Raw genomic sequence first — 22,558 nt, forward strand, 5'->3', positions numbered from 1 at the left:
AGTTAATGGCTGTGGAGAGCAGGAGGTCGTCTGGCCGCCCACATAGTGGACCACATCTCTTGAACCCTCGTTTGAACAGGGATAGCCAGAGACTGAAGCGAAGTAGTGGCGGATCATGAAATTCGGAATAGGAGGGTCACGTTATGGTTTAAACGCGTACTCGGAATAAACTATGCATATACACATTTAAACATGCAAGGGCGACATTGTAGGACACTCTTAGCCAGACATTTACATTTACACTTATGTCAGATCCACCCTTCCCTTTTCGCTGTACCGAATCTCTCGATCACTTACCCTATGAAATCTACAATTCCATAGACCATCCTCTATTTTTACTCCTCAGTTGACATTGATCTACTGAGGAATGTCTATTTCTTTCTTAATCTGTTTACCCTCCAGTGTTGAGTTTTCACTCGGACTCGGTGAGGGATCCCACCTCTACCGCCTCAAGGGCAGTGTCCTGGAGCGTGAGACATTTGGTCGGGGATACAACTGAGAATGAGGACCAGTACCTCGCTCAGGCGGCCTCACCTGCTGTGCTGAACAGAGGCCTTATGGGGGATGGGAATATTGGAAGGGATGGGCAAGGAACGGGGAAGGAAGTCGCTGTGGCCTAAGTTAGGTACCATCCCGTCATTTACCTGGAGGAGAAGTGGGAAACCACGGGAAACCACTTCAAGGATGGCTGAGGTGAGAATCGAACCCTTCTCTACCCAGTTGACTTCACGAGGCTGAGTGGACCCCATTGGAATGTCTATTTAATGTAAAGAAACATCTTTCACTTTCCACAGTAGTTGTTGGTTTGGTTATAATATTATATTTGACAGTGGCGCATTTGGAAATATAAGTCAATGAACTGAGTAGCTTTCTTTACTTTATTTTCTTTCAGTCATCAATGATCTGAATTTAGGGCAGTCGCCCACTTGGCAGACTCCCTATCAATTGTGTACCTAGTCTTTTAAATAACATTTCCCTTAATAAATTATTCAAATCCTGTACTCCTCGTTCAATAAATTAATATTTACTTCAATTTGCCCTCTTGAATTCCAACTTTATCTTCATATTATGATCTTTCGTGCATTTAAAAGCTCCACTCTAACTTTTTCATCTACTAATTTCACTCCACTCTATTTGCGGGCTCCACGGCTAATTGGTTAGCGTGCTGGTCCGTGGTCACGGGGGTACCGGGTTCGATTCCCGGTAGGGTCGAAAACTTTAACCATAATTGGTTAAATTCCCCTAAAAACCATACGCCATTTCATTTTTTTTTCATTCCACTCCGTCTCTCCACTGACAGTTCGGAACATAGCACTTAGTCGAGAAGCTCGTCTCCTTACTCCCAAGTCTTCCCATCCCAAAGTTTGCAACATTTTTGAACACTACTCCTTTGTCGGAAATTACCAAGAACAAACCGTGCAGCTTTCCTTGGGACCTGTTCCAGTTCTCGTATCAAGTATTCCTGGTGTCGGTCAATACAATGGAACCATACTCTAAATGGGCTCTTACAAGAGACCTATATTGCATCTTTACCTTTTCTTTACAACCTCGTTAATGTGAATACCCCAATGCAGATCATTTTTTAACATGTTAACACCTTTATACTTCCAGTGATCCCCATAATGTACTATCATTCCATCAACACAATAATTAGAACTGTGAGGACTTTTCCTCTTGGTGGAACTTACATCCTGAATTGTCATCCCATTTACTATCATACCATCGTCTGTCGTCCATCTCACGACATCTTTTAGATTTCTTTTAGTCGCTCACAACCCCGTAACTTATTTACTATACTGCTAATAATAAGAGATGGCTTGTGACATTTCGTAGAGGGAGGTCCGTTTACTGCCTGCCGAGGCGGGATAAAGGGAGTGGCTGTGCAGTTGCCATGGAAACGAGGGTGGGGCGACTGCGGTTGCCATGGAGATAAAACTTCTGGGAGGTTCGTCTTGCTGGGAGTTGCCAAACCTGTCACTGTCACTGATAAGAACCTGATTGTTTGTATAAGAGTGATCGCAAATGGGACGACACCGCCTGGCCAGGTAGTCTACAAGAGATCACAGTGGTCAGTTTGAAGGAGGGAACAAGTAGCCGGAAGCGAGGGGTAAGAGCATGTAGAAAGGAATGCTGGAATGTGGCAACATCGTGAAATGGCACGTGCAGTGCTCCTCCCTCCAACCTTATCTGTCAGACGCCAACTTTCTTCCTTTCAGAGAACTAGGTATAGTTGGGGACAAATCATAACGACCTCGCCTCACATCACTACTTTCCAGCGGCAGCTCGGTGTCTATTAGCGACTAATAGGATTTACTACCTCTGCTGCAGCCATAGATGCCAAATCGGCCACTGCACTCTACACGAAGAAAGGGTAAATGCTACAGAGAGTGAGGAAGAAAGTGGTTTGGCAGCCTCTCCAAAACAAACAAGGATCACTTAGAGCTCATTAACTCAGCAGGGTGCAGGGTGGGATTTACAGCTGGCTTCCAGCTCGCTTCTAGGAATTGAGGTCGTCATGTTTTGTCCTCAACTATACCTTGTAGCCCTCTCGGTCACAATTTGCTTGTGACCGAGGATTTCTCAACACAGCTGGCCTCTTCTCCGAAGAACATATTTTCTTACAAGGTCAGAAATTTGTTGGTTCAACAGCTAATAATGTTTCTGTTTGACTATTGTGATGGCGTGTACGACAGGCTAAGTGGCGCCCTCTCTAATAGACTTCAGAGAGCTCAGAATGCTCGAGTCCACTTTATAATGAACGTTCCAAAATGTAATCATATAACTCCAACATTTCATGACCTAAATTGGCATAAAGTCAACCAGCGTCGTAGCTGTGACTCTTTGTTTCTACTCCACAAAATAATATAGAAGCAGACACCTGTTTAGCTAACAGATTCTTGCCAGTTGCTTTGAACGATTCATAACATCCCTACCAGAGCTACAGCTAACGTAATCCTCAAAATACCAAATCACAGATCCACCCTCTACAATTCTTTGTTTGTGTTTTAGTATAATACAAACATGCAGTTTGCTGCCCATTGATCTTAGAGACACCTTATCTGAACCGGAATGAATGAATGAATGAATGAAAACCTACAACCTGTTTTCCAGTCATTGACCGGGTCAGGGATGGAATGAATGAAACATATATAGGCTGTTATTACAATGGGGTCGCCACTCCCAAGGTGATTTATGAATGAGTGATAAATGCTATGAAATGAGAATGGAGAGTGTTGCTGGAATGAAAGATGACAGGGAAAACCGGAGTACCCGGAGAAAAACCTGTCCCGCCTCCGCTTTGTCCAGCACAAATCTCACATAGAGTCACCGGGATTTGAACCACGGTATCCAGCGGTGAGAGGCCGACGCGCTGCCGTCTGAGCCACGGAGGCTCCTGAACCGGAATATAAAAAGAAATGTTGGTAGCGGTACTTGGATGGATTAAGTTGAATGTAAATAAAAGTAAATAAATGAATTATGTTCTCCTGTTTTTTAATTTCATTCCGTGTTTGCTAAGTTTAGTGCTAAATTTGTTTTAAATTACAAATTAGGACACCTTCCTTTATTCTAGCTTATTTCACATAAGTTTCTTGAACCTCCGTGGCTCAGGCGGCAGCGCGCCGGCCTCTCACCGCTGGGTTCCGTGGTGCTGGACAAAGAGGAGGTGGGGCAGGATTTTCTCAGGGCACTCCGGATTTCCATGTCATCTTTCATTCCAGCGACACTCTCCAATATCATTTCATTTCACCTGTCAGTCATTAATAATTGCCCCAGAGGAGTGCGACAGGCTTCGTCAGCCGGCACAATTCCTATCCTCGTCGCTAGATGGGGGCTTCATTCCTTCTATTCCTGAGCCGGTTGAATGACTGGAAACAGGCTGAGGATTTGATTTCATATAAGTTTATTCTTTTCCTTTCCTTTTATATGTTTTAAAAACTATGTACAGCTTAGTACCATAATGTGTGCGTGTGTGTAATATGTTGAACTGTATGTATGTTATAGGACATGGTTTGTCAGAATAACACGATACATACCTTGACTCATGCCTTGGAAAAAAAGGCCTCACGACAATGTTTGGACACCATGTACTTTAATTGTCTGTTCTACGGTCACACGAGGGTTGTGACCGGGAGCTGGTATATGCCATATCTCATTCTATCCTGAAGCCAGGTATTGCAGTTTAAAAATAGTTGTCATATTTTTTATGAGCTTAAAACCTGCGTGCTGTGTATAGTAAATTCAAATGTGAATGTTTATTGTAAGTGCATGTAACCCTGTGACTTTACAGGCCGGCCGTCACTGAAGCGAAGTGACAATGAAGTAATAACCATCCTCCTCCATACACTGAGCTTCCAGTGGAATCACACAGCACTCCCATCAGTTGTCCCAGCCCTGGTTATCCGTGTCACCTATCTCCGGACAGATAGGTGGCGTGAGGTGTACCGAACCGGTGCGCTCCTGGAGCTCCTCTGTTGGTCATGTATTGGTGTGTTGCATTTAGACATTTATTAATTATAATAATGTGTTTGAGAAAAATGTAATGTGTAAAATTCGTTATATTTAACTTATGTGTGTGTTAAGTATTTATGTGTTTGTGCAAAGTGTGCATGTGTGACCAGGGCAGCGGTCCTGCTCGCGTTGGTTGACACAGTAATTTACAGTCTATCGATATGCGGTAGTCTTGGGTGGTCACCCATCCAGGTACTGACAACGCCCAATGTTGCTTAGGTATAGCAACGGGAACTGTACCGATAATTTTGTGCAGTGACTGACACATCTCTACTATGCAGATATTAAATTTGTAAAAGCAGCATTTGGATAGGCAGCGTTTAATTTACAATGCACCCGGCTCGTCTCCAATAACCAGTGCTTCATCTTGCTTGTTGGTGTTTAAGTACATTTTGAGGCCGTGTAGTACAGTTTAAGGAAGTGAGAACTATAGTTGGGGACAAAACATGACAGCCTCAGTTCCTAGAAGCCAGCTGGAAGCTAGTAGTCAATCACACCCTGCTGAGTTAACGAGTTCTAAGTGATCCTTGTTCGTTTTGGAGAGGCTGCCAAACCACTTTCTTCCTCACTCTCTGTAGTATTTACCCTTTCTTCGTGTAGAGTGCAGTAGCCGATTTGGCAACTCTGGCTGCAGTAGAGGTAGTAAATCCTATAAGTCGCTAATAGACACCGAGCTGCCGCTGGAAAGTAGTGGTGTGAGGCGAAGTCGTCATGATTTGTCCCCAACTATATCTTGGTTTGGTCTTGGTATTCTTGACAGGTGTATTTAAGGAAGGGGAGGGGGGTACTGGTTAAGTTGATCAGGGTCTCGGCTACTAGATCAGGGGGCCCTGAATTTAATTGGAGTTGGTTTTGAAGGAGGCTGAGGATGAGTAGATTATTGTTAGGTGCATTGAGTCTCCACAGTCATGTCAGACTAAAGATCTGCAGGGTGATACACAATGCGAAGGCAATCTGGAACAGCCTATTTATAAAATCCTGCTGCTCTGACAACGAAGTATTAGTGATTAAGCTGTCGTAAATGTTTATATTGAAGCCATCGTTATAAACACATATTCAGTGCGTGACATCACGAGCGTTTTCGGTATTTCCGCTAATTATATGCAAGCCTAGTGTGGACGTATAACCTGCTAAGTGAAGTCCAGACTTTTAATGAGAAAAAAAAACACTTTGTGGCCTAAGATTTGTTTCCTGAACACAATATCGTGGAACAAATAATAAACATGATCTCCCGATAAATAAATACCAGATTCTATTTCACTTATTAAATCGTTGTAATACGAATGAATGGAGATGGTACTATATCTACTATACAGCATCTTAAATGCACAGAACACAAATACGAGGGCTGGAAATAAAGTAGCGGCAACGTAGTCCAGACACTCGCACAGGAGATCGGGCATGCGCATACAGGATATGGAAGCAATCAGGTGGCGCTGTGTAGTGTGCATTTGACGGACATCAAGTTGGGAGTGTTGTTGCTGTGTGGTGTTGAAGTGAAGAGTGTCGATTTCGCCACTCTAAAACATGTTTTCAAAAGGTGATCAGCGTTCGTGGATTAAAATCGAGGTTGCCCGTGGCAAGAATACATCAGAATGTTATCGAGGATTACGTGAAGTCTGTGGATTGACATCGTGAGTGGTCTGGTTTCTTTAGACTATCGATGGACTGTTCGGGAATTATCCGTAAAGGTTGGTTGGTCTCAGTCATCGCACGGTGTGGTGCATACAGACGAAATGTCTTAACATGAGGAAAATTGCGTCCCGTTGCCTTCCATATCAACTCAGCGACGTACAGAAATGGCACCGGTATGCAATGGCTGGCATCAAACTGGAAAAATATGGAAACGAAGGACACGCATTTCTGTAGCGTATTGTTGCCATTGATGAGGCGTGGACAGGAGTCTACGAGCCTGAATGAATGAATGAATGAATGAATGAATGAATGAATGAATGAATGAATGACGCCACCCAGGTTCGCCACGTCCACAGAAATGTCGACAGGAACCCAGTCGGGTGAAGCTTATGCTGATTGTGGCAGACGACTACGAGGGTGTTATTCTTATACATGCTGTGCCTGAGGGACAAACTGTCAACAGTAGCTACCATCGCCAATTTCTGGAACGATATTTGTGTCCGGCTATGCGGTACAAATGTCCACGTTTATTGCGAGACGTTCGCCTTATCATGTTGCTTGACAACTCACGTTGTCGCAAGTATTGTCAAGCTCTTACTGCAACGGTGACATTGGGAGATATTTGAACATCCTCCGTACTCACCGGACATGAGTCCTTTTGACTTCGACCTGTTTCCAAAGGTGAAGGAACCCCTCCGAGGCCTGACGTGGCATCTGTACTCCGCACAGCAGGGTGCTCCGTCGCTGTCATCGACAGAGAACGCCTTGCCAACGGTCCCCAGCAGTGTTGCCAACTTAGCGGATTTTCCGCTAAATTTGATGGAATTAGAAGACTGTCGGCGGAGAAATATATCATTTAGCGGATAGCGGATATTTTGGCGGAATTCTAGATTTATTATAGCGGAATTTAGCGTTTTATCAATTTTACGTTTTTTTTAATTTGTACTCCAGTCTGCCTCCTAGCTATTCCGAATTTCTTGTCAGGAGCTAGCAGTCACATGAGGAAAACGTTATGTGGAACTGATGTTATGAAATTATGGTATCATAAATTTGTAATGCGTGGGGAAAGGGAACTTATCTCTTAGTTGACGAATGACGACAGATAATGAAACTGTAAGAGAGTAGCATTTATGTTTATGCTATGATGGAAGACCGTTTGAACTGGCCTGTTCTCTGTGTGTGGCCCTTAAGGTAGGGGATTCACCTAGTTCGCACCCGGCACTAAAACGCCTACAAGTTTTAGCTCGCCCGTTCCCAGGCAGGGGTTAATCCCAGTGAGACTTATAGATCAGATGACTGCAGACATTTACTTTTATTATTATTATTATTATTATTATTATTATTATTATTATTATTATTATTATTATTATTATTATTATTATTATGCCTAAATGGTTAGAGTGCTGGTCTTTGGTCACAGGAGTCCCGGGTTCAATTCCCGGCATGGTCGGGAATTTTATCCATCACTGGTTAATTTCGCTGACACGGGGGGCTGGGTGTATGTGTCGTCTTCATCATCATTTCATCTTCATCACGACGCGCAGGTCGCCTACGGGGTCAAATCAAAAAACCTGCCCCTGGCGAGCCGAACATGTCTTGGAACACTCCCGGCACTAAAAGCCATACGCCATTTCATTATTATTATTATTATTATTATTATTATTATTATTATTGCTCATTATTTGCGATTGGATTTTTTGGCAGAATTTTAGCGGATTTTTAGTAGTATTTAGCGGATCTTGAAAAAAATAAGTTGGCAACACCGGGCCCCAGCGGCTTCTTGACATTTAGCAAGAGTCAATAGACTTTGCAGGTGACTACAATGAAGGAATGTAATACAATTGTACTTCTTAGTTCATTAAATGTTGTGTTCTATCAATATTCCCATTACTTTATTTACAATCCTCGTATATTGAATGATTGTCACGTGCTATATCGCTATCTGTAATGTGAATACTTGAAAGCAGGCAGGAGGTCTTGTTCTGTCTGATGCCAACAGATGATGTTAATGTGTTACTTACTCCAAAATAACAATACCACCTAAATGAATGAGGGGAATTAACGCTTTTATTTTGTCAGTTATTGCTTCCAATACGTAAAAACTTCAAGCCAGGCAGTACACTGCCGTCTCGATGTGGATCGAGACGCGAGGAGGCAGTAGGACTTTCAGTCTTATGCCAGCAGATGGCATTAATATTATTACGCGCAATATAATGGCAATCTGACCTCTCTGAATGAAAGGCATCTTATTGGGAACCAAACGTGAGAAATCCATCTCATCCCATCTAGCGCCGAGGATAGTACTTGTGCCGGCAGCCGAAGTCTGTCACACTCCTCTGGGGCAATGATTAATGACTGACGGATGAAATTAAATGATATTTAAGAGTTTTCTGGAATGAAAGATGACAGAGAATACCGGAGCAGCCGGAGAAAAACCTGCCCCGCATCCGCTTTGTCCAGCATAAATCTTGCGTGGAGTGACCGGGATTTGAACCACGGAACCCAGCGGTGAGAGGCTAGCGCGCTGTAGCCTGAGCCACGGACGCTAGACTCGCAATAACCCCATGAAATGATAATAAATTATTAATTATTATTATAGTCTGCCTCTGTGGTGTAGTGGTTAGTGGGATTAGCTGCCACCCCCAGAGGCAGCCTAATAATTCCCGGCCCTGTCACGAAATTTGAAAAGTGGTACGAGTACTGGAACGGGGTCCACTCAGCCCCGGGAGGTCAACTGAGTAGGAGGGGGTTCGATTCCCTCCTCAGCCATCCTGGAAGTGGTTTTCCGTGGTCTCCCACTTCTCCTCCAGGCAAATGCCGGGTACCTAATTTAAGGCCACGGCCGCTTCCTTCCCTATTCCTTGTCTATCCCTTCCAAACTTTCCATCCCCCCACAAGGCCCCTGTTCAAAATAGCAGGTGGGGCCGCCTGGGCGAGGTACTGGTCATCCTCCCCACTTGTATCCCCCGACTCAGAGTCTGAAGCTTCAGGACACTGCCCTCGAGGCGGTAGAGGTAGGATCCCTCGCTGAGTCCGAGGGAAAATCCGACCCTGGAGGGTAAACAGATTAAGGAGAAGAAGAAGAAGAAGAAGAAGAAGAAGAAGAAGATTTGTTACAATTTATAATAGCCTAATAATAATTATTATTATTATTATCCTCGTCCTATACTATAGGTCTCGAGTACAATGCGACTTCATTTCAATGAGGCTTGGGTCCGATCTCTCTTCATCGATGCTACAACGCTCAAGAATTTTACGCAGGCATCGCTGTGTGGAGCCAATCATTCCCTCCCACCATCCTCCCCTCGAAACCAAACGTCGAACTATGATTTCGCAGCTGATATCTAGTTGCGAGAGAAATTGGTGGGATTTCGTCCTAGGTCTGTCAGTGGCATTGTCACTCTCCACAGAATCGTAGGCAGACGAAAATCTTTCGTAACACTTAAGGACTACAGCAAAAATTCTGCCTAATACGATTTCAGCCTGGAGGCTAGTGTGATCGTGAATCAGCAGTATCGAGGGCTACGCGGTTGTGGGTGAACGTCGAGAACCGATGACGACTCCATAATGTGACGTACAAGGCATGGTGAAGGATGAGATAATTTGTCATTGCTTTCCGCACTGGGCCAGAAAGTGCTATTGCAATAAGTCTGACCATATGGGCAGTGCCTTTCATAACACCCAGACCCACTAGTTGAGATCTGAATGTCATTACTTAGCACCACCCATACTTCAGCTGCTTCTGTGGTGTCACAGCCATAAATGTGACTTAAATGTCAGTGGAAACTCTATTTTTCTCTGCTGTGTGCCAATAGACAGATGCAAAAGTTCCGTATCCGTTAAGAAATAAACTGCAGTAGAGTGGAGTCTAAAATGTAGCCCAATCGATCGAGCGAATTGGCCATGCGGTTAGGGTCACAAAATTGTGAGTTTGCATTCGAGAGATGGGGTTCGAATCCATCCGTAGGCAGCGCTGAAAGTGGTTTTCCGTGGTTTCCCATTCACACACCTTTCAACTTGATTAAGGCCATGGACGGTACCTTCCCAATTTTTTTCCCTTGGCGTCGCCGAAAACATTCGGTGTGTTAGCGCGACGTTAAACCACTAGAAAAAATAAATAAAATAATTAAAACATTGTAAGTTGTCAGATTAAAAGTCAAAAAATAATCTCCAAAAAGTACATGAAGGCCCTGGGAGGGATGGAAGGTAAAGCCTCCATTATCCGTCAGTGTTGCCAGGTCTCCCGAAATTTCAGGGGATGTCCCGATTTTTTTGCAACAGACCAGAAAACGCGAAAACACAAAAAATCTCCCGAAATTTATTCTAATCCAAAGTTAAGGAAAGGGAATAATAATGATTAATGGTACATAATATATTTGTGCCGAAAAATCCTTCCTCGTCTCACTGCGCGACGTTTTATCGATAACATCACTCGTTAGGTACTTTCCCGCATTCATTTTAGGCTCGAGTTACGTAATCACATCCCTCTTATTGAACTCAAAACTCCCGTTTCACTGCATCATTATAAGGGAAATCCCCGACCCGCATGTAGAATATAAAATCTGTATCCTGCTACAAATTCAAAATTTCTACGCCTGGCGAATTACTACATCTACAGGAAAAGTGAGGAGATGAGAATAATAATAATAATAATAATAATAATAATAATAATAATAATAATAATAATGAGAAGAAGAAGAAGCATGGTCAGAGAGCACGGGTGAATGAAATTGTATATCTTTATCATAATAACTTCACATGATTATTGCATTGTTTAATTTACTTATAACATTTCAGTGCTCGAGAAACTACTGAAATTTTCATTAAAATTACCGAAATTTTTATGTACAATCTACTGATTTTTAATTTGTAAACCCGAAAACACTGGTATCTGTAACCTCGGCAATTGATGTGGTAGAGTGGTTAGCTATATATCCGGCCTCCTGGTACTCATATTTGGTGTAGGCTGAATGAACCTGAGGGCCGTGTGCACTTCCGCAAATGTACAATTGTTTTCTGAAAATTTTCCGACTTCCTGACAGGGAATGGAACCCGCGTCCTTTCGGGTGAACCGAGCACGCACGCGTTTATCACCTTGAGAGGCTCTGTCGTTGTCAAGTTAGCACGTAAATAAATAATAGAATTTCCCGGCGCCTTTTCAAACGAAATGCTTGTCTGTCAAACAGTTAAAGAAATAACAGGAAGTGGTCAATACGTGAATAGGTCGGAGAACTGATTGCAGGAAGAGAGAAGTCAATAACACTAACATCAGCCTTATCCCGGGGCATCTGGCACACATTTAGCTCTGTCATCTCCAAGCATGCGAGACACTCTACTCCACTTTTAACGACAGCACATTCTGCGTGTTGACAGCTTCTGTAAACACAGGACAAGTACCGCGAGCAGAGGAAAAAAAAAGGAAGGGAAGGTTCCAATGAAATGATACTTGGCTATCTTCGCAAGTGGCAATAAACTGCGGCACACCCTGTATCTGAGGTCAGCTGTCCACGACATCTGCAGAGGTCAAAGAAACCAACAACAGCTTACTCCCACTACACACATCCTCACTGTCCAGACAGAGTTCGTTGGCCAGGTTGTGATGGGAGGGGGAAATGGTCGTCTTCTAAATGTGTATGTATGTTTAGTCCTCAGCCCGAAGGCTGGTTGGATCCTCAACAGCTCCGCCATCAGCTGTCATAAATGGCCTAGGCATCACTGAAGAGGCGTACTAGGGAAATGAGGAGTGAGGTAGTTTCCCGTTGCTTTCCTCACCGAGCCAGCCGTTGCTATTACATATTAGTCTGCCAAGCCCACTGAAATGCATGCACCAACTGACCCTATGAACAACATTTTCACACCATTCATAGCAGGGACTGGCTGCATAAGGAATGGCATTACTAGCATCACTCATACCTCAGTCACTTTCATGTTGTCAAAGCCAAGGATAAAGCTGAGACAGATCAATGAAAGTAACAATATTGCTCTAGCCCATACCAGAAGACATAGTGCACCGTAAACACAACGTCCTGCCAGCAAAGGCATGTCTTCTAAATAATAATAATAATAATAATAATAATAATAATAATAATAATAATAATAATAATAATAATAATAATAAAGCCGGGCTGAGTGGCTCAGACGGTTAAGGCGCTGGCCTTCTAACCCCAACTTGGCAGGTTCGATCCTGGCTTAGTCCGGTGGTATTTGAAGGTGCTCAAATACGACAGCCCCGTGTCGGTAGATTTACTGGCACGTAAAAGAACTCCTGCGGGACTAAATTCCGGCACCTCGGCGTCTCCGAAGACCTTAAAAAGTAGTTAGTGGGACGTAAAACAAATAACATTATTATTATTAATAATAATAAATTATGGTGTAACCGGTTCGAGTCCCAATGGTGGAAAAACATTACCATTAGAATGTTGGCCAGTAGGATCACTAGATTTACATGATAAGAGTCTAGATTTAATTCCAAACATCTTCACAGTATTCTTATGGAGTATTAAATGCGTGTCCTCACCCCGAGTTATTGCGGTTCTTTTCAGGCAGACCCCCGGGGAATAGAGGTGAGCTGCATGTACCTACTTAACCACATATCATCATCTTCATTTTCTGGCAGGGCCGGGAATCGAACCCGAACACCCAAGGACGGCATATAATTGTGCTAATGGTTACATGACGGAGGTGGTTTTTCTTATGGAGTGACGCATACGACGCTATTAATAGTAATCCGTCCGTTGGATGGAGACGTTAAGCCATTAACAGACTCCTTGGTGTTATTGGACAGGAGTAGGCCGTGTACCGACAGCGGGTTTTATTCCCTCCCTACATCATCATCATCATAATCATCATTAGGAGCAGCAGCAGCATCATTCCATACTCGGACGCAGAGGTCGCCGATGGGCGCCAAATAGAAAGACCTGCACCAGGCAAGCCGAATATGTCCTCAGACATCCCCGGCACCAAAAGCCATACGATAAATAATATAAAATATTAGGTCCATTATTATTGAAAGAAAATTTTACGGCATGCCTAATGTAGGTGGAGCCACAAACGTGACAACTGGGGAGTGGGAACCAGAGGACGGGTAATTTCATGAAAACTGTCCTATTTTAAACTTTTTATTTTACTATTTGCTTTACGTCGCTCCGACATAGGTAGTTCTTATGGCGACGATGGAATAGGAAAGAACCAGCGCGGTTCGGACCCACTATCTCCCGAATGCAAGCTCACAGCTGCGCGCCCCTAAGTGCACAGCCAACTCGCTCCGTTGTTCATTTGTAACTATTTGTTAGTACTACTACTAACGACGTGTGGCCTCTGGGGAGGGCTGGTGTAGGTCTTTCGAGATGACACCTAGTAGGCGTCCTGCGCGACTGTAAGGATGGGGCGCTACCGAAGATGAATTGTAATAATGAAGACAGTACAAACACCCAGCTCCCAAGCCAAAATAATTAAGCGAAGAACGTTATAATACCCGACCAGGGCGGCAATCGATCCCGGCCCCCCCTTGGACCAAAGACAACACGCTAACCATTTATCCATGGAGATCTATTTATTAATTATATTCAATACAGTATATAAAATAACGAGAGGATACTGTTAAACAGATTTTAAACAAATTGCATAAGTTACTGCGAAAGAAGGGTAAGTAAGAAGTGACGTGTAGAAATTTTATGTTCCATTCAGGGAGCGGTGCATAGACAATTTTTACTGCTGCTATAACTATATAAAATCCCTTGTGGTGTATACAATCCACTGAGGCTACCAACAGGTCAAGACAACTGCTGCCCGCCCATACAGGTTGACGATTTCCGCAGCCGAATCTCATTGTTTTCTTCATACCATCAGCTCCTCAGCAACTGAAGAGACTGAGTGAGTAATGTTCCGGACCTTAAACCAGGACTAAATTTCTTGGGGGCTGCAAGATTGAAGGAGGTGTTTTTAGGGAAAAGGGATAGACACGCTGTCATCCTGTGCCACGGGACGGCTGCAGGACTCGAAATCCAAATGTATTTAATGCCTGAAGGACATACAAGCAGTGAGACATAGCTGTTTCGCAGGTTGCATTATAAATTACAGCAAGTCGCATTTAGCGTAGCATTGTGCCAGACTGATACTACTACTACCACCGTACTACTAAGCTTTTAATATGGCATTTAGGCTACCTGTGAATCAGTTTTACTGTTCCGTTTTACGTTACCAGGTAACAAAGGAGCTTGAAGTCTATCGTGCAACCTATTGATGAGCTTCCATTAATTTTATTGGTTAAACACCAAATGAGTCGCCAGAGATCATATACATGCTGATATCATATGTCATGGAGACAGAACAGACTTTCTTCCTCCCTTCAAAAGTACGATTACCTCTGCCAGGTTTGAACCCGGGATCCACACAAGGAACTACTCTTGTAATACCGGAAATAGCCTATATGCTTACAACTATGAAACTCTCATTTAGTCTATGTTCTACCTAGCAAGTTGCCCGTGCGATTAGGCACGCGCAGCTGTGAGCTCGCATTCGGGAGATAGTGGGTTCGAACCCCACTCTCGGCAGCCCTGAAGATGGTTTTCCGTGGTTTCCCATTTTCACACCAGAAAAATGCTGGGGCTGTACCTTAATTAAGGCCACAGCAGCTTCCTTCTCACTCCTAGCCCTTTTCTATCCCATCGTCGTCATAAGACCTATCTGTCTCGGTGAGACGTACAATCAATTGTAAAATAAGTCTGTGGTTTGGAAAATGGTTGTATTATTCTCGTTCAGTCTGACCGTGATGGTAATTCATGTTTTAAGGGGGAAATTCAACGGCACAGTAATCCCTTTAGAGCGAGTTGGCTGCACTGTACACATCGTCTGGCTATCAGCTTATATTTGGGGGAAGTGAGTTCGAATCTCACCGACATAGTGGTAATGTTTATATGAATTCCTGTTCTCGCCCCGAGATGGTACAACTCTTCCCAGGCATATTCCCAATGGAGGTGAGCAGCATGCGCCTTTGTAACCACATATCCGGATCCTGCCAATCTTCAATTTTTGACAGTACCGGGAATCGAACCCAGGCCTCCGAATATGGCATCTAATAGCTCTAGCCGTTACACTACAGTGGTAGATGGCACCGTGGTGACTGATGGTGGTTGTATAAGGGGAAGTGCTAGCAGGCTTGCTATACTGTTGATGATGTCGCCATGTCTATTCTGATCACAGGGGCTAACAATCACCTCGTTTTGCTCCTCCAAAGAAAAACAAATCATTCTTACCATGCGGTACTCCAATATCTGCAGGCCATCAGGCTGGGGAGAGTCTTTTAGGCAAGCCACGACTTTTAGAGCTATATGCGCCACTTTCTTTAGCTCATAGTGAAGTCATTTCCGTACAGGCCACGGAGGCTCTTGGAGGGGTGGAAGCTAATGGCTTCTTCTATCCGTAACCTCGGCACTTAGTGGGTTAGAGTGGTTAGCTCTACGCCCGCCCGCATTTGCTCCCGGGAATTAACTTGGTGCTCATTTTTTGTGTAGGCTGAGGACCATATGCACCTGCGAAAGTGAAAATCTCGTTTCATGAATTTCTCGATTTCCTGACGTTGAATCGAACCCACGTCCTTTCGGTCTTTAGAGCATAGTCTTATTTCTTGCAGACTAAGTGGCTCAGGCAGCAGACTACTGGCCTTCTGAACAGAAGTTAGTGGGTCCGATTACATCCCACGCCACTAGTATTAGAAAGTGGCCCAATACATCATCTTAGTATTGATAAGTTTACTGGTATGCAGAAAGACCTTTTGTAGGACAAAATTCTGGCATTCAGACGTCTTTAAAAGTGTAGACGTATTTAGTGGGGCATGAAACCAACAAATGAAAAATGAAATGTCGTATGGCTTTTAGTGCCGGGATATCCCAGGACGGGTTCGGCTCGCCAGGTGCAGGTCTTTCTATTTGACGTCCGTAGGCGACCTGCGCGTCGTGATGAGGATGAAATGGTGATGAAGACAACACATACACATACACGGACAAAACCAGCAAAGATTTGTAATAATTATGAATATGTTGTTATTTAATCTAATTCTGGAGAACGGGTCGGATGTGCTGTAGCCTACATTGTGTGCAGCTGGTTCTCAGTCTAGGGAAGGATCTGTGCGGCTTTAGGAGCTGGTTTATGGTGAAGGCAGTACTCTTGCGGCGAAGCCTTGTTCACACAACTACGTTAACTAGAAAAGTAGGAGTTGTGAAAATTGAGCGTCTCAGGGCCTTTGGAAATTAAACAAAGAACATAACTATGTAGAACGTTAGATCGCACCCAGTTGTGTTCACAATACAATGACCAATCTTTGCACCAAAATTACTTTCATTATTCGGAAATCCGAGGTTGGATTATTGGCGTAAACAACGGTCGTCACAGAATGTATCTTTTGGAAGTTCCACATTCATACATTACATATATACATTATCATTATAGACCGTTATGCCTTTCAGCGTTCAGTCTGGAAGCCTCTGTGAATGTACTAACCGTCGCCACAATCCTCTAATTGCAACTAGTGCTGTGGCCTCATTTAGTTCTACACCCCTTATCTTTAAATCGTTAGAAACTGAGTCTAACCATCGTCGTCCCATTCATGCCAATCAAATACTTGGGTACTACTGTAGGTTACTCCCTCGAATCTTGCCACCATTTTGAGGCATAATAATAATAATAATAATAATAATAATAATAATAATAATAATAATAATAATAATAATAATAATAATAATAATAATAATAATGTTCAATAATTACATTGTTCACCTCGTTGGATGAATGGACAACGTAGTGGCCTTGAGTGGCCCATTCTTCGATTCCAGGCTGGGTTGGGCATTTCAATAACGGTTGGCTAATTTCTCTAGCTCGGGGGCTGGGTATTTGTGATTGTCTTAATGCACATCTTCATTTACACATAACGCATCACACTATTAACCACCTAAAACGAACAATCTCGAAGGGCCTTTGCCTACCAAGAAGCCGCTGCTCAGGCTGAAGGCTTGCAGATTACGAGGTGTCGTGTAGTCTGCACGACGAATCCTCTCGGCCGTTATTCTTGGATTTCTAGACCGGTGCCGCCATATCACCGTCAGATAGCTTCTCAGTTGTAGCCTAATTATTTAGATTCAGTGAACCTCGAACCAACCCTCAGATACAGGTGAAAGTCCCTGACCCGGTCGGGAATCGAACGGCGGGCCTCCGGCAAGTACTAACTCTACAATTATGAATACGGCCCTCCACAGAGGGTTCGCGGCAGGAAGGCCACCCGGACGTAAAATTAGGCTTAATCCACATTATTGCCAGCAACATATAACTGGGAAGAAATTCAGGGAATAAGTAAAGCAAGTTCTGTAATTACACAGATTATCGGATGATTTCAACGCATAAAAGAAAGAAATTCCGGTGAAGCATTTCTGGAGCCAATAAACACGAAAACAAGGATAAAGGAAAAATTTCGTGAAATTAGCTCATCAGACAATAACTATATGAAGGATAAAGTAACGGTGATGACGATAGTAATAATAATAATAATAATAATAATAATAATAATAATAATAATAATAATAATAATAATAATAATAATAATAATGGCTAAACTGAAAAGATCTATCGAAATCACATGGAACAGATACAGCAAAAATATGTATTTAAAAAGTGAAAAATTACGACGTAATCAAACCAGAGGCACTTTATGCAACCTGGTGACTGGTGGCAGATCACAACTAATAAACATCGTAAAACTACAGAGGATAATTCTCAAAAAAATCCCTGGAACAAAATACGAAAATGGAATTTAGATGAAAAGGAAACCACAAGAAATTTATCAAATCACAGATAAAATTAGAGGTGGAGATAGTGGTGGTGGTGAATATTGTTTTAAGAGGAAGCACAACTGGACAACCATCCTTTGTTAACACTAATCAGAGGGAAAATATGAAAAGATACAATTAGAAAGAGGCGATCAAATTCTAAGGATACCTATACAGGATGGACAACAATGGGTTGTTAAAGAAAGTTCTAAACCTAGCACTATCCCTGAAAAACTGCAACAATATTGGTCAGTGGAAATAAATGAAAATCAGCAAGAAATTGTTAGGTTAGTAGTGAGGAAACCATTAAAGATAGAAAAACACTTCAGAATCTTAGTAAGAAAACACAAATTTGCAGGGAAACAGAAAGGAAAATATAGAGTGGACAGAAAAACGCACAAATAAAGAAACTCAGTAAAGGAATAAATAGATATTAGGAAGATAAGAAAGTATATTATACTAAAGTGCAAACGTGCTCCTTAGTTAGATATAACGAAACAAGGAGAATAATAAGAGCGAAAAATCATCCAACAAGAACTTTCCATCAAGTGTAAACTTCTTCCATCATTCTGTAGCCACTGGAAATGAGCAGTGCTTGTAACTCAAGCTACGGACGTCTTTGCAATCGAGATAACGAGTGCTCCCATCAGCAATAACAAAGTAGTTCATGTATATTTATAAGGATAGAAAAACTGCATCTCTCATAAAGAATGCTTGCCCAAACACTTCCAAACTACTCAGCGAGCTAGCCGTGCGATTACGGTCGCGTAACTGTGAGCTTGTATAGATGAGATGGGGGATTCGAATCCCACTGTCGGCAGCTCTGAAAATGGCTTTCGTGGTTTCCCATTTTCACACCAGGCAAATGCTGGCATTTTACCTTAATTGAGGTCACGAGCGCTACTTTGCTATCTTTACGTCACCGAAAAACCTTCTGTGTGTTGGTGCGAAGTTAAACCACTAGGGGGAGGGGGGGGGGGCGCAACTTACAAACCGCAGTCAGCAATAACAACTGGCAATAGAAATACAACGCTTGTGGATACTTCACTTTGTAAGCACATCACAATAGTTTTATCAAGAAAGGTCCCGAAGGGCGTGCAAGTGAATACTGTCTACTAATACCATCGGGGTCGAAAAGGAGCAAGAGTTGACGAAGGGCAGTTGGATAGGAATGATGAAATCGGGCAGCCTAACAAGGCAAAGTCTTCTCCGGACGGGCCATGAAGGCCCTTGAAGAGTAGATGGTAAAGGCTTCCACTATCCATAACCTCAGCACTTAGTGGGATAGAATGGTTAGCTCAACACCCGATCGCCTTTACCCCAGGAATTAACCTGAACTCACTTTTGGCGTAGGCTGAACGAAAGCCAGGGCCATTTGCACCCGTGGAAGTGGAAATCTCGTTTCTTAAATTTTTCGACTTACTGACGGGGAATCGAACCCACGTCCCTACGGGCGAACCGAGCACGCCTTTACAGCCTCGACCAAGCAGACCCTAGAGGAGGCGCCTAACACAAGTACTCTAAGTAGGAACAGTAACAGCAGACTGGTTAAGAACCTAGCACAAGTACTGTAGGTGGCTTAAATAATAATAATAATAATAATAATAATAATAATAATAATAATAATAATAATAATAATAATAATGGCTTTACGTCCCACTAACTACTTTTATGGTTTTCGGAGACGCCGAGGCACCGGAATTTAGTCCGGCAGGAGTTCTTTTACGGGAAAGTAAATCTACCGACACGAGGCTGTCGTATTTGAGCACCTTCAAATACCACCGAGCTGAGCCAGGATCGAACCCGCCAAGTTGGGATCTGAAGGCCAGCGCCTCTTCCTTCCTACTCCTAACCCTTTCCTATCCCATCATCGCTATAAGACCTATCTGTGTTGGTGTGACGTAAAAAAGAAGAAAAAGACAAGTACAGTAACTGGAAGCAACCCCACACTGGTGAGGAGTTCGAGATCCCACTTTTTTTTTTTTTTTTTTTTTTGCTAGTTGGTTTACGTCGCACTGGCACAGATAGGTCTTGTAGCGACGATGGGACAGGGAAGGGCTACGAGTGTGAAGGAAGCGGCCGTGGCCTTAATTAAGGTACAGCCCCAGCATTTGCCTGGCATGAAAATGGGAAACCACGGAAAACCATCTTCAGGGCTGCCGACAGTGGGGTTCGAACCTACTATCTCCCGAATACTGGATACCGGCCGCACTTAAGCGACTGCGGCTATCAAGCTCGGTGATCCCACTTTCTATTCTCAAACTGAGAGATCTGGTGGTCAAACACAGGGAGAAGATGACTGACCCTTCAAGAATGAAGGTTTCGGCTAAAGACTGGGGAAGGCCATAAATTATGTGAACATAAAATACTCCATAGGCCTGACAAACCTAATATCTCCTACCTGGAGAAAAACAAGGTTTGACTGAGAAAGATCGTTATAATTAATGGGGAATACTTCCACAAGGTCTGAACCCAGGTCATGAGATCCCGAGGCCATCACTTTAATACTGATCCACAGAGGGAAGCAATAACAGGGTCATTACATGATATGAGTCTCCGGAGATAGGTAAGCGAATTCCTATTGCTCTGAAAAAAATGTACCTTTTCCTCTATCGTTAATCCTAAATCTCTTCTTAAAGATTCAATGTCGGTCATGAAATAAGTATGTTTTGGAGTACCCCCAAAAGTTGCAAAACATTTCCGGAAGAAATGGAGGACGATCGCGAACGGCTGATGTTCGTGATTAGTTTACTGAGAAACCTGGATTTATGACTGGGGCTAGGCAATAGATCACTATGAGGCCCAGTCTGGTAGTAAGAGAGTACCATATCCCACCGGAAATATTGTAGCACGCAGCCTCATCAGTTCTTCAACAGAGCACATATCTGTTCTAAATAAAGGTAACTTATAGAGTGCACAGTCCTCTGTTAAATAATCGTCAAAGGAAATGGTTGGTTGCTTCATAACTTCCCTCCCACTGAACCCATTCTCCTAAAACAATGAATTGATCTCCACTTTTAATACGCTGCACTTACGGCACACACACACTAGATTCGTAATCATATTTCTCAAGAATGTGGAACATAACTTCTTCCTCCTCTCCCTGGCTTTTTTTCCATTACATGGGATCGGCACTAGATTGTGGATTAACCCAGTTTTACGACCAGATGTGCTTCCTAACGCCAACTGTACGTGAAGACGAACACAGACACCCAGGCTTCGAACCAGAAGGATTGACCAGACGCAGCTAAAATCTCCGGCCCGGTTTGGAGTCGAATCTAGGACCCTCTGAACCGAAAGCTTCTATGCAGACCACTACGCCAAGGAACATGAACGTGGAAGACAAGTAAAGAAATACGCATGTTCACATCTTATTCCATGTTTAATACATTAGCTTAAATTTACTACTGAATGGAAATACTTCGAAATATTTGGCATCTTAAACAAGTCAGTCCACAGATCCGGAAATGAGCTTTTGATAAAATACACGAAATCTATGAAAAATGAAATGATGCTTCTGCTTTCAGTGAAATCAGGAAACCTTTCCAGTATTTATTCGTTGATTACTCCAACATACTCGTAGATAAAGAACTTGAGAACTGTAGATGTTTATGTGACTAAGTGAATCAGTCATGCTTAGCATTACGGCAAATTATCTTATCGTACGAACAACAAAAACATTAATAGTAAACAATAGAACGCAAGCAGGTCATTAATTCTTCCGAGCACTGATACCACGGGGTTATTATTGTCCGCGTTCTGTCGGGCGTTGGTAACGGTGAGTGAAAATCAGATGCCTTTCTCTTGTTTTGTCGGGGAATACTCATTTTAAGAGATCTAAAGATAGGAGAGACGAAACTTACCTCGGACTGTTGGAGGCCATGACGAGGCGGTACGCTACGCAAGTCTGCAGCAGCAGGCCATGTCTCTCGCACCACGTCTTAGTGAAGACTGGAGCCCAGCCGGCAGATTGCGGCACCAACAAGCCCGCGCGCGTCCTTGTCGTGGGTTCTAACCCAGTTCTCCCCGGCCCAGACAATACAGCCCCATGAACCAACATTACAGAGGTCGCTCAACAAGTGACTCGGTCTTTCCTAACGTATCATTAATTGAAAACTGTGCTCAAATTAGCATTTTATTAGCAGTTTTAGCACATTCTTTAGCTTTTCGTCATTCATGCTACTAGAATTAGCACGATGAAGGACGTTTGCAAGGATCGTTACTGCAAATTTCTGTATTCCAGCCGGAGTGGAGAGGTACACGATCAGTAGATTCCTCATGTTTCTGATAAGAGTAGTCAGATCAATTCTATACCATTCAAGTTAAGAACCAAAAATATATTAATTAATCCCACGACGTATCCATAAATAGCACATGGAATGCATATAATAATAATAATAATAATAATAATAATAATAATAATAATAATAATAATAATAATAATAATAATAATAATAGAGCCTCAACAGCTCAGGCGGCAACGCGCCGGCCTCTCACCTCTGGGTTCCGCGGTTCAGATCTCGGTCACTCAATGTGAGATTTGTCTTGGGCAATGCGGAGGCGGGGTAGGTTTTCCTCCGGGTACTCCGGTTTTCCCC

The 22,558-nt window shown here is 43.1% G+C and overlaps 1 protein-coding gene across 1 annotated transcript in view; it reads right to left on the reverse strand.

Annotated features, from left to right (window-relative positions):
• LOC136876443 (collagen alpha-1(IX) chain) overlaps positions 1–21,890 on the reverse strand; it is a 407,441-nt gene extending 385,551 nt beyond the window's left edge. Inside the window, exon 1 of the mRNA XM_067150419.2 lies at positions 21,824–21,890. Coding sequence (XP_067006520.2) covers positions 21,824–21,843 — 20 coding nt within the window. The 5' untranslated portion in view covers positions 21,844–21,890. The remainder of the gene's footprint in view (positions 1–21,823) is intronic.
• Between the last annotated feature and the right edge of the window lie 668 nt (positions 21,891–22,558).

This window comes from Anabrus simplex, chromosome 6 (genome assembly GCF_040414725.1).
Source record: "Anabrus simplex isolate iqAnaSimp1 chromosome 6, ASM4041472v1, whole genome shotgun sequence".
In the NCBI taxonomy this organism is placed as follows: domain Eukaryota; kingdom Metazoa; phylum Arthropoda; class Insecta; order Orthoptera; family Tettigoniidae; genus Anabrus; species Anabrus simplex.